Raw genomic sequence first — 12,808 nt, 5'->3', positions numbered from 1 at the left:
CCCTCTCTTTTCTCTGCCTCTTCAGTTCAGGTCACTCAGATGTCTCTCCCCACTATCTTTCTCTGTCTCTCCTATCTCATGTGAAGAGGGAAGTGACCTTTCTATTTGTCAAGGATAGTTCCTCCATATGCACCATTGATCCTATTCCATGTAATCTTCTCCAGGTTGCTCCTTCTGTCATCACTAGTCTTCTCATGCTATGCATTGACGGCTTCAATACTGTCTGCACACTTGCTCACATTTCCCTTCCTTCTTCATCTTTACAATATCCTCCTTTGATCACACCATCCAACCCCTAGTTTTCATCCTGTTATTCTCCTTCCATTTATAACCAAACTTAATAAAAACCCACCACACATTAGTGCCTTCTCATTCTCTCCTTTTGTTACCTTCTAAACTCTACCATCTGGCTTCCAGCTTTGTCATTCAATTGGAACTGCACTCCATAGTTTTGAAGAGCATTAATGCCAAATCTAATGGTCCTTTCTCATCCTCATATGTCTTGTCTACTCTGCAGCTTTTGACATTATTGGTTTTTCCCTTTTTCTGGATAGTCTCTCCTTTCTGCTTTCACAACCTTAATCTCTTCTGGTTTTCTTACCTCTCTTGACAGTTCATTGTCAGTTTCCATTGCTTTAGCTTCATCCATGTCATGCCTGTTAACCCTGGATGTCCTGTCTGGATTTTTTTCTTTTTTTCCTTTCTCACTTGGTGACCTCATCATATTCTCATGAATTCATTTTTAACCTCTTTGTTAGTGATTTCTCAGATCTAATCTCTCTCCTCACCTCCAGTCTCCATCTCCAACTGTCTTTTGTTATCTCTGACAGAATATCCTATAGACATTTTCAGTTCAACTTATCCCAAATTGTAATCATTTTCTTTACCTCCAAACACTTCATAGTTTTTGTTGAGAGCACTAGTATCCTTTTGTCACCCTGACTTGATCTTCATTGTTTATCCTTGTTTACATTCACCCCACATATTCACTGTGTTGTCAAGTTCTGTTTTTTGTACCTTCGTAACATCTCCTCTAACATTGATCCCACCCTGGTGCAGACTTTATCAACTCATGACTGGACTGTTGCAGTACCCTGCTGTTGGGGCTTCCACCCTCAAGTGTTTCCCCATTCCAGTCCATCCTCTGCTCAGCTGCCAGAATGTTTTTCTGAAGGGCTAGCCTGACCATCTCTGCCCTCTATTCAGCAAAACCCAGTGGCTTCCTGTTACCTCCCTGTTTACAAGCTTCACTCATTTCCCTTAAGATTCTCATTAAATCCTTCCTTCTTCAGAAGCCCTTTCCCCTTTCATGCTTCCATTTATATTCATTTGTGTACTGTTATGTTTAGAATAAGAGTCCCTTGAGGGCATGAACTTAATTTTCCCTTTCATTTGTTTCTTCAGTTTTTAGTCCAGGGCCCTTCTACATCCTAAACTATTGACAAGACTGAATTATGATGTAGTCTTTGAAAAAGTTTGCCTTGTTCATTGAGACTTTATTAACTGCAAAACTGCATGGGAGATTCTGCTGGAAGACTATTCACATATTATCCTTAGTGTGTTAGTGATAGTTTATCCAGTAGTAAGGGAAAAGAGTGCTATTAGGCTCCTAGATGGGATTGGGAAAAGGAAAGATTTCCTTATGGGATCAGGAATCCCATGGCAGTGAGTCCTGAGAAAAGATCATGTTATAGGAAATCTCTTAAACCTACATGCCCTGAACTGAACCTGAGCAGAACCAGAAGAACATTGTACACCCTAACAGCAACATAGGGGTGATGATCAACCTTAATAGACTTGCTTATTCCATCAATGCAAATCAGGCACAATTTTGGGTTACCTGTGATGGAGAATACCATCTGTATCCAGAGAAAGAATTGTGGAGTTTAAACAAAGACCAAAGACTATTGCCTTTAATTAAAAAAAAGTTATCTTATTATGTAATTCTGCTATATCTTATACTTCATGTTTCTTCCTTAAGGATATGATTTCTCTCTCATCAATTCAACTTAGATCAATGTATACTATGGAAATGATGTAAAGACTGGCAAATTGCCTTCTGTGGGGGGTGGGGGGGGAGGGAAGCGAGATTAGGGGGAAAAGCTGTAAAATTCAAAATAAATTAATAAATAAATTAAATAAAATTAAAATTCAAAATAAATAAATTTTGAAAAACCCTGCATGCACACACATGCACACCCCCAAATCAGCCCCAAACTCTTCCTTTTGGTATTAGTGAAGACTAGGCGATGTGCTTTTGTATATTAACCTTTCAGGAGGAAGTCATTTTGTTTTCTATTTGTTATATATTTAATTTTTGTTTAGCTCAGTTTTGAGTCTTATCAACTATCTTAACAAACCCAATCTTAACTTTTAAAAATCATTCCTCCTTTTTTAGATCAGTCTGTTGCTGAATGTCTTACAAATGGTAATGGAAAAGAACTTCAGAAAGGAGTGAAACGGAAATTACTTACATCAGATGATGATGAAAGCCAAGATGAAGCTGAAAGAGAGAAAACAGGTACAAAAGAGAAAACGTGTTTATCTTCATCAGAGAGTGGGGAATCTAGTTCTGAAAGTTCGTGTTGCTCTGATACAGACTCTGATTCAAGTTCCCAAACAGATCGTGGTTATGTAGAGGGAGACCATGACTACAGCAAAGTTATTCGTACCAGACCGAAAAGAAAACTCAGAAAGGATCTTGGTGGCAAAAGGCCTTGGAAAAGCAGAGGAACTGGAGGAAGAGGAAGATGGGGCAGATGGGGTCAACGGAGCAGAGGAGGAAGAGGAAGAGGAAGCCGAGGTGGTGGAAGCAGAGGAAGAGGAAATGGAGCAAGGGGGAGAGGAAGAGGAAGAGGAGGAAGAGGACCCTTTAGAGGAAGCTCTAGAGCCAAACGTGCCCGCACTGCAGAAGACGAATTTGATAACATGTTTTCAGGTCGATTTAGTAGATTGCCCCGAATTAAAACAAGAAACCAAGGCAGGAGAACTGTTTTGTATAATGATGATTCTGATAATGACAGCTTTGTTCCCACTGAAGATCCATTGAATCTTGGTACGTCCAGGTCTGGCAGAGTACGTAAAATGACAGAAAAGGCCCGGGTTAGTCATCTCATGGGATGGAATTATTAACATATAAACCTTTTAGAAGAATTTTTAAAAATCACATCCCAATGGCCTTCTACTGCAGTGAAACTCACCAGGCAAATATACCAAGTAAATTGTGTGGGGACTTCTTCTTCCTTCCAGTGGTGCTTTTTCATTATGCCAGTATATGTTTGTTTTGAGACTTGAGCTCTCCACACTTCAATTTTCCCTTCAAGCCTTACTCATTAGGCCTTAAATTAAAGAAATTCTGTTTCCCCCACACACTACATATTTACTGTGTTTATGGAGCATCCAGCTTCTCTACAGTAGCATGACATTTTTATCACAAAAAAGAAATCACCCTTTTTTGGTTTTGTATTATAGAAATTGCAGCACCTTCTTACAGAGTTTTTATATAGTTTTTTTTAACCATTTTGATTCCTATACACAGTAATAATGATAACTTTTGCACAATACACCAATCCTAAAGGCAGCTATAAAATGTTTACAGTTTCTATTTCGTAAGAAGGATCTGGATTATTTTAATCATCCCAGGCCAAACTTTCACAAATTGTACTGAGCTGAAGTATATTTATACGACAGGTTTTTTGGGGGAGGGAGGGGGGGAGGGTACCTGACCAAGAAGTTGGGGAGCTGGGGGGGGATCTTGATATGCTTTTCATTGGTTCTTCATGTTAAAAGGTGAGAAAAGGGTTGGTGCCTTGTAAATATGTAGCAAACCTTTGCTGTGGTGTGTCCTGATGTGTGCATTAACTTTATTAAAAAACATTACTTGAGAAGTATCAAAATCTAGACTAAAGGTGCCAAATGCAAAAGTTACTTGCATCTATTTTCTTTTTCTTATATTTTACTGCATTATTAGACATTGTGTAGCTAAAGTGAAAAATTCCTCATCCGCACAGAGTGAGTTCTCTGAATACAGTAGCTCAGCTACCTCTCATGAACACTAACTACTGGAAACCTAAAAGAAAATAGATGCAGTTCTGCATTACTAAGAAGTTAGAATTAGCTCTTCATTAGAATTGCTTTGCTCACAAATGATAAGCCAAAAGGTTGCTTATGATCCTATTGGCTCTGACTTTAATAGCAGTAACTGTCAAATTTCACGAGCCTTGTGTACTCTACCTTAGCTTGTAGTAGAACACATTTGTGTAAGTAGTATATTGGGTTGTTGTTTCTATGTCTCTCCTACTGCTTACTATTGAACAGACGTGGGTTCTTTGGTTTTCCTTCAATTCCTGTAAACTTAACATCCAGTTTGTGCTGTGATGTCCACTTAGCTGACTAATATTTGGGATCAACTTTTGTAGATTCTGTTCACACTATTCATAAAAGGGCTCTTCTGTTACAGTCTTTCAGGAAAAGAACCATGTTGCACTGTATGCTGCTGTTTGGAATGATGACTTTCTGGGAGTGAGGAAAGATTTGAATGTCCTCGTGCTCATGATTACAGCAATAGAATATATGTGGGTGCCATAAGATAGTTTGAGTTAAAAGACTTGTTTTATTTCTTGCATTTGAGATATTCATATTCATTCAGTAGCAGGTATTTAGCTCTGGGATGGAATGAAAACAGTAGTCTCTGACTTAACAGTAGCAGATTTGTTGGACTCTACCATTATAAATAGGATCAGCCTTGGAACCAGCCGGTCTTTAATTTACACTCAGCTATCCTAACTTACTGCTTAACTACAAAGCTAACTACAGATCATTCCATGTTTTTGGGTTGTTTAATTTTTTGATAATTCCATTAAGAACAGAGGAAGGGGTGACAGAATTTGGGGCAAATGAAGTGGTGATGGGTATCTGGGACTGATCTTTGAGCCTATTTCATTTTGTCTTTTATAAATGATCTTTGGGCTTGACAAAAGTGTTATTGTGAACTGTTAATGGCACTAACTTAGCTAATCTTGGTACAGTAAATGTCATTGATGACTTTTTGTTGTAGTCTTTTTCCTCCCTAAACCCCATCTCCATTTTAGGTGCAATTTTACTGCCACGTTTTAATCATGGTGTAAACAGGTATCATTTTGCAGTCTGTTTCTCCTCTTTGATTTTTGTTTGTGTGCACTATTTCAGTCACTCCTTTTTTGTGTACTTAGAAGAGTTTGTTGCTTGTGTTTTCCTGGACCTTAACACTGAGCAGTGCAACATGGATACTTCAGTTAGTATGCACACTCCAGTATATACCATCATAGATTCTTAGCATAAACTCCTTTTTGACATTTCCCTATTAAAATATAGTAGAAGAATTGCCATTTATGCAATCTTAGCTAGCTTAAACATTATTTATTTATTTGATAAAGAGAAATCACATTTATTCCCCAAGACATTATTCTGAGTGTAAAATCGTTTTGAATAAGGTTAACTGTGTTTCTTTGAAGAATTTAGTTTATGTCTCTTGAAATACTGTGAAGCTAATAGTGAAGCAGCATTTGTCTCTAGTGTGCGTCTTAATCTTCTGGGTTAGAATTTTAAGAACAAGATAAAAAGTTGTGTCAGAGCAGTGGTAGTTCTCATTGATTGCAAAACATCCGTTTGCATGCAGACTTTCTATATGCATGAAAATAGCCTTGACTTGTAAGAATCTTTTTATTTTTCATATCTGAACATTTGTTTTCCAATTTAAATATTATTTTTAAAGTTTCATCCTGTAGATACTTGGTAGCTTTTAAAAACTTTCATTACTTACTCATTCTCATTTTCTCAGAGTTCATTTGTGACCTTGATTGAACCCTAAAAGAAGTAGAGCAGGAGATTGAGAGAGGTTTACAGGAGGGTGTGAAAGACCATAACATTTTTCATTGCTAGAAAAGACCACTTATTTTTAGGTCCATAAAATTATGTTCACATATCATTATGAAGCTGGTCTTCATATGATAGATTATAAATGGTTAGTGAAGGTGTTAGCAAGCCTACAATGTACCATCATAATAAGGCTTTAAAGAGCCTAGCAGTGAGTATGCTGTATATATTTGTAAGGAATTGGTTTGCCTGTTTGGGACTGGATTGTATGTTGCAGTTTTTCTCTTCTAGCAATAAGAACTGTTCCACACCCCCTTTCCCCCAAGCTAGTGGTGGCTAGCTTTTGCATTTCTGTATGCATTTGCACTTCCCTCAAATCTTCACACCTTCTTTTAGACAAAGAAAGGAGTTTATTTCATAATTGTTGAATTCCTACTTTGATACTACTGCTCTTGATTTACCTTCTAATCAGTCCAAGTTAGGTATGTATCCATATGCCTTTATTGAATTTTGTTTTACTGTCCTTTTTATTTCTCTCTCTTTTTTACCCCCCCCTCTTTCCTTCCCTGAAAATTACTGTTTGTGTTTATTGTTCCTGTCCCTCCTACAAGTCCAGGCTTAACTGAATGCAAATCATGGAGTTAATTCTGTACAATTGAGGTCTTAAAGATTTGAACCTAGTTTTCCAACCCTGTCAAAGCATCTTCAGAATTAGTGGATGTTGTTTCTCTTACATATTTTCCTTTTCTTTCTCTTTTTTTACGAGTTTTCTTTGTATGGCTCATTTGCCATTAGGCATCTGTGGTAGCTGTATTGAAAATGGATGATGTGAATATCACTACTGACATTTTAAAATCCAGCACTTTTGAGCCTTTTCACAGGTGTATTATTATGGCTTACATGATAAATAGACAATACTCAATTGCTAGTTTTTGCATATCCTGAGAATGAGTTAGTGCAATGTTATCAACAGGTGCTCATTTCAGATTTTGGAATTTTTGCACAATTTTTAAAAGATCTCAAGTAAAATATAATTAGGTATACTGTATTGATCATTTGTTATTGGAATATAAAGTGATCACTACTTGATTCCAGAAATTCATACTATTTGTAGGAAAGGTTACATTTTTTGATATTTAACATCAGTTTTTGAATGTTAATTCAATGATATTTTATGATACTTAAAACATTGACAGAAACCATATTGGAAATAGAATTTTGCAACATCTTTTCATAGAGTAATTTTTGTATCATTAAAAGAAAGATTTCATTAATCTTTATTTTTTGCTTTAAAAATCACTTTGGAGATTTTCCATTCCCTTTCATTTTTCACTTGACCTGAAAGTTATTATTTCCATGTTAACCAAATTTTTATTTGATGCCAATATAAAGATGAAAGTCATTTTTCTAGGTGCTACATTTATGCCAGATTAGTGGCACTCAAATCTCCCTAATGTTATTTCTAGTTTTTACTTAATCCTGTTCTTAAAAATACTTTTCTCCCCTTCATCTTCTTGGGACTGTCATGCCCAGTATCATTCTTTTATTTTACTTTCTGTGATATAAAACTGCTACCTAAATTAGCACATGTCAGCAGGACTGGCAATTGTGTAAATAGAAATGCCCTACAGCTTAGAGTTAAATAAGGTGTGTTTGTTTGCCTAACTATATACTCACTTGTTTTTGTAACACTTAAACCTAGAAAAGGAGACCTTTATTGTTTAAGAAGAGAATGATTAGTACTTTCTAGAAAGTAAAATTGATGGGATATCAGAATCTTTAGAAATCTAGATTTGGGACATAGTTTTACAATCCTCTAGAAACAGACATATTAGCTATTAGGAGGTACTAAAAATTCTAATTCTTAACCAATAGTGTGTGGTGATGGCAATCAGCAAATAACGTTTTTATCCTCTTATCTTGTCATTCTCTTCCTTTGTAAACCCCTACATAGTATTAACAGCACAGTGGTCTTCTTAAATCTTAGGGTCCATGTTTTGAGAAGAGAAATTACCCTGATGTCATTTATAGATTACTGTTTATGGACCAGGGGTCTACAAAACCAACAATTCAGTAAGGAGGGCCAAGCTAATGTGACTTCTCTTTAAAAAGCAATGGTTAGAGGAACACTTTATTTGGAAACTCTTTGAGTGAGCACCAGTGATATTCTTTTTTTGGGGGGTGGGGTGGGGTGGGAGAATACTGGACTAAATTCACTGCCAAAATGCACTCTTGCTACTTTATGCCTTAACTCATGGTTATGAGGAGAGTCGGTAGCAAAACATGAGAAGATGGCAGATTAACACTGGCAATTTCTTACTGTAGGTCCAGATGGGAACTTGACTAGTTTAGTTAGGAAAATGTCATTTCTTGGCGTTTACATTTTTTGGTTCTTTTCTCTGCCACAGAATGTTTTTAAAATGTTGTTTACCTGAGAGACATAAGGAGCCTCCTGCTAAGAGGATGAAGGATTCTCTTCACCTGGGAAAGTTACTGCTAATGTGCGTTGGGTCACTTTTAGTGGTGGTAAATCTGATGTTTACACTTGAAAACTGGGCAACTCGCTGTGTTAAAATGTTAGCCTGCAAAACTGGTCTCAACACTTTGAAGTGTTTTAGACCTCAGAAACTGAGATGTCTAAGACCCTCCTCTGGCTCACAACAAGATTTTCTGAGCCACAAAGCCCTGAACTTTTTGATTTATGGCAGAATTGCCTGCAGTCTTAACTGTAACATTCTAAGTGGTGCTTTACTAAAATGTTTGGGGAGGGCGAAGGGTGGGAGGTTTGTGATGTTGGGCGGGATTGGGAGGGGTTGAGGGGTGGGTGGGGGTGACCATGAGCCAGAAGCTGTAGGAGCAAACACTCTGTCAGCTAATAGGGACTTTTCAGCCTAGTTCCTTCCTTACCTTCTGTGTTTAGCCATGTACTTCCCTCCCAGTGCTCAGAACTTCACTGGCTTCAAGATTTTTTGGCAGGCCAAGGATTGGACTGCATGTTTATGTTGTACATCTCTCTGTTGTACAAAATTCAAGAAATAAACTGTTTTAAGAAATGCTGTTATCACCCATCTCTTTCTGGCACCCCCAGTGGCTATGACAATGGCCCTTGGCTGATGATTGGGAGGGTGAAAAAAAAAGTGTTTGGTTTTATTAGGTTAAAAACTCCCTTTGAAACATTAAAATGAAACATTTTTCAAATTTCTTAAGTCTGAAACATTTTCACATTAAGTATTTTTTTTTTGTTAGGAAAAAGTAATATATTATTTTACAGCAGTATTGGTTGGGGAAGATCAGTTTGGGGTTCGTTTGTTTTGGTTTTGTGTTGTGTTTTTGTTTTGTTTCGTTTCGTTTTTCAGTTGAGCTCTGAACAAAGTTTTAAGTACTGTCTAACCTCTTGCAATTTTATGTGTTCCTGACAGTTTAAAGCAGGCCACCAAAAATGCACAAAACCAGATTGAACTAATACATTTAGTTTGGGTGTTGATTTTCTAGGGATATTTATGCCCATATATTTACAGCCTCAATCTCAGGTCCCTTTAAATAAATATGCTTCAGGGATTTTTAATGCCACCCAATGATGGCAGACCAAATGTAATATTTATATGCAATGAGCTGTTAGTGTTTGTATTATAAACATGTAAATCTGTAAATTTTGGGGGGAGTTCACTTATGTAATTTGAGATGTTATTGTTTTCCAGCTGTGTCTTAATAAAAAAAAGATAAACCCTTGCTTTGGATTCGATTTTTGTATTGCTTCTTTTTTTTCTTAGGTTTTTGTAAGGCAAACGGGGTTAAGTGGCTTGCCCAAGGCCACACAGCTAGGTAATTATCAAGTGTCTGAGACCGGATTTGAACCCAGGTACTCCTGACTCCAAGGCCGGTGCTTTATCCACTACGCCACCTAGCCGCCCCCTGTATTGCTTCTTAACTGGGAAATATAAGCATCCACAAGTTAGATCTTTGCAAAATAGTCCCATTCAGTATCCCATTGAATTGAATTTACTTCAAGAAATTTCTGAATCTCTTGTCTTCATCTTCAGGATATGTACTGAATTCTAATACCAAGTTGGCATCTCATCATCTTCAAGAATTCTAAGGTTTTAGAAAGTTGTTTTCTACCCATATGTAATTATACATCTATGCTCAGTAAATAGCACTAAATTAATTTTTAAAGATGCTCAATACAGTGCTGAAGTCTTAAAACAAGGGCTGAGCTAGGAGTAGTGGGCAGAAGTTGAAGAGAAGATTGGTTGAGGTTTAACAGATGAAAGGAAAACTTGGTAAAAGTTGTCTGCTTGAGAAGACAATGAGGGCCTCCCTTACAATGGACTTCCTCAGAATGAAAGCTGCTCATTTTGGGGGGTTTGCTGTGGAGGGACTTAAGTCCCTTAGGGGTTAGACTGTGGTCTAGGAGGGCCCTCAAAGCAATGGTTCTCCGATATTTTTCATGGTTTTATGACACTGAATCATTGTTTTCATTGTGAACAGGAAAGGAAAACAAGATAACTGTCATTCTATCCTCCCAGTCATTCACTTCGGTCATGACTGCTAACAAAATGACTGAGTAGCTCACCTTGGAAGTGGTTAGGGATCAAAGCAGTAAGAGTCTTTTTCTCCCACTCCTGTGAGACAAATGTTTTTGAGAAGGCACACCTCTTAGACCAGCTCTCTTGAACACTCCACCAGAAGTCCCTTAGCTCTGCCAGGTCCTTCCCACCTGAAATTTTCCTGAATAGCTTGTAGAAGGTCTGGGGCTGCCAACGCCAAGTGATGAAGCTTTTCGACCCTAGTGACTCCGGTTATAGAGGAATGGAGATCTTTACTGGATGATTTTATGGCCTAATACATGGGTGGATAACCAGTAAGTTTCATTCCATCTGAAAAATGCTGTGATTTTGTGTGCCCATGTTGATTGACATCACAGATCCTTGAAGTATTTAATTGATGCTTTGACAAATTGAAGCTCCCCAGACTCGAGGTTCACAAGATAAGTCTCCTATCCAGATGGTTCCTAGCATATGTGTGTGTTAGTACAGATTGGGAGTTTTGAGCAAGACCACTCAGACCTATCCCCACCACAGCCAAAAGTAGGCTCGCAATAGGAGTATTTATTTCTTCAACAATTGGAACCCTAAGTCAGATCCGATTTGCCCAAGGAAAGGCAAAGAAAGAAAAAGCTTTACAACAAATGTTTTTAGTATCCATTGTGCTGAATGGGCTGAATCACGACCAAGATCTGGGTTTTATCCTCATGAAGTTATGAGTTTTTGGGGGGTTGGAGGTGTACACACAGTAATGATAAATATATAAGTGGTTATATGTAAAGTGGAATTCTGGCCAAAGAAAGGAAAGGATAACAGGAAGGCAATAAAGCAATCTGTGCCAGACACTGCTACCAATTCTTTTTGTTTTTTCACATTTGATCCTTATAGCAGACCTGGGAGAAAAGCATTTTTACAATCCAGAAAACATGATCAGGTTGTATTGTCCATCTAGTAAGCATCTGAGGCTAGATTTGAAAATACGTCTTCCTGACTCCAGACCCAGGGTTCTATCTACTGTGCTGCCAGCTGCCCCTGGGTGAAGGTTGAAATGGCATTCTAGGCTTTTATACAGTGAAAAATTGGTTTGAAGCTATGTAGGTGAAATAATGTGAAAGCTGGGTGGATGGCCTTGAAAACCAGGTAAGCAACTTGGCCTCTTCCTTGGATAATGAAGGATACTGAACAGCAGTGACATGATCAGAGAGGCCTGTATCTTAGAAACATTGATCTGGCAGTGGTATGAAATATCCACTTAATGCACATTTTTTGGTTGCATTTTAAACTATTCAACATATTTCTTGAGTAACTGTATAGCTACTGAATTAGACACTGGAAGGTAAGAAACCAGTCATGCATTTGACATCTGGCATAAGGACCCGCTGTGGGGGAAAAGGGCAAGGATGTAAGCAAGGAATTCTGTCATCCCTTCAAAGATCACCCTGTACTTTTGATGACTACTTTGTCAGAGGCCAGAAATGATCTAGTCTTCCCCACTTCTTAAAGGAATGTTTCCTGTCTTCGAGTGAGCTTGACCTTCAGTTGAAAAGAATTCGGCTTCTCTGGATTTCAAATTAAGTTGTCCACGAATTTCATGAATAGTAAGTGGGACATTCAGCTTGCTTGCTTTCAAAGGAATTATAAACTTAGTACTACTGAACACATTGCTAAGATTTATTTTAGTTCATCAATAATAACACTGAGGTTTTCAAGATGCTGTACTTCTATTAACTCATTTCATCCTCACTTCAACTTTTTGAGGTAGTTACTGCCATTATCCTCACTTTACAGGTGAGGAAACCTGAAACAGAGATGTGCTGACTTGCCTGGCTCACAGTCAACGCCTGAAGCAGGATTGGAATTTGGCTCTTCCCAAGTCCAGCACTCTTACCAATTGCAACACACAACTGCTGTGTTCCTTATATGTAAGGCACTGAAGAAACAAAAAGAACAAACCAAAAAACTCAAGATAGTTTGTTTTCGACTTGAGTGTAGGGAGTTGGGCTGTGTAAAGTCTTAACGCTCTCTTTTCTTGGGCTATGTATCAGCCCAAGAAGAGGCACTGAAAAGATCTGATATGGCCCTTAGGGTGGAGCAATGGGTCAAACACAGTCCTGCAGTTAGGAGGACCTAAATTCAAATCTGTCCTTGAACACTGTGTGACCTTAGGTAAGTCACGGCCCTGATTGCCTCGTATCAGGGCCATCTCCAGTCATCTTGATTTATATCTGGAGGAGAAAGTGAGCCTGGTGACTTAGCACAGCCCCTCCTTCACTCAAATCCAATTCATGTGCTTGTCATGGCATCACCTCCCTGATGTCGTGGTCTTCTAGAAGAAAGGATAAACAACAGATAACTACAGATGGGAGTCAAAGGGCCTCAACTGCTGAACAAGCGCACTGTAATAAAACATT

At 38.0% G+C, this 12,808-nt stretch overlaps 1 protein-coding gene across 1 annotated transcript in view; it reads left to right on the top strand.

The window, feature by feature from the left end:
* BRWD3 (bromodomain and WD repeat domain containing 3) overlaps positions 1-3,693 on the top strand; it is a 114,749-nt gene extending 111,056 nt beyond the window's left edge. The window contains 1 exon segment of the mRNA XM_074205417.1: positions 2,399-3,693. Within this exon segment, the coding sequence (XP_074061518.1) occupies positions 2,399-3,132 (734 nt within the window). The 3' untranslated portion in view covers positions 3,133-3,693.
* Positions 3,694-12,808: the final 9,115 nt, after the last annotated feature.

The sequence above is a fragment of the Macrotis lagotis genome, chromosome X, assembly GCF_037893015.1.
Source record: "Macrotis lagotis isolate mMagLag1 chromosome X, bilby.v1.9.chrom.fasta, whole genome shotgun sequence".
Classification (NCBI taxonomy): domain Eukaryota; kingdom Metazoa; phylum Chordata; class Mammalia; order Peramelemorphia; family Peramelidae; genus Macrotis; species Macrotis lagotis.
The sequence above is the reverse complement of the archived record's forward strand: the minus strand, read 5'-3'. Positions and strand labels throughout refer to the sequence as shown.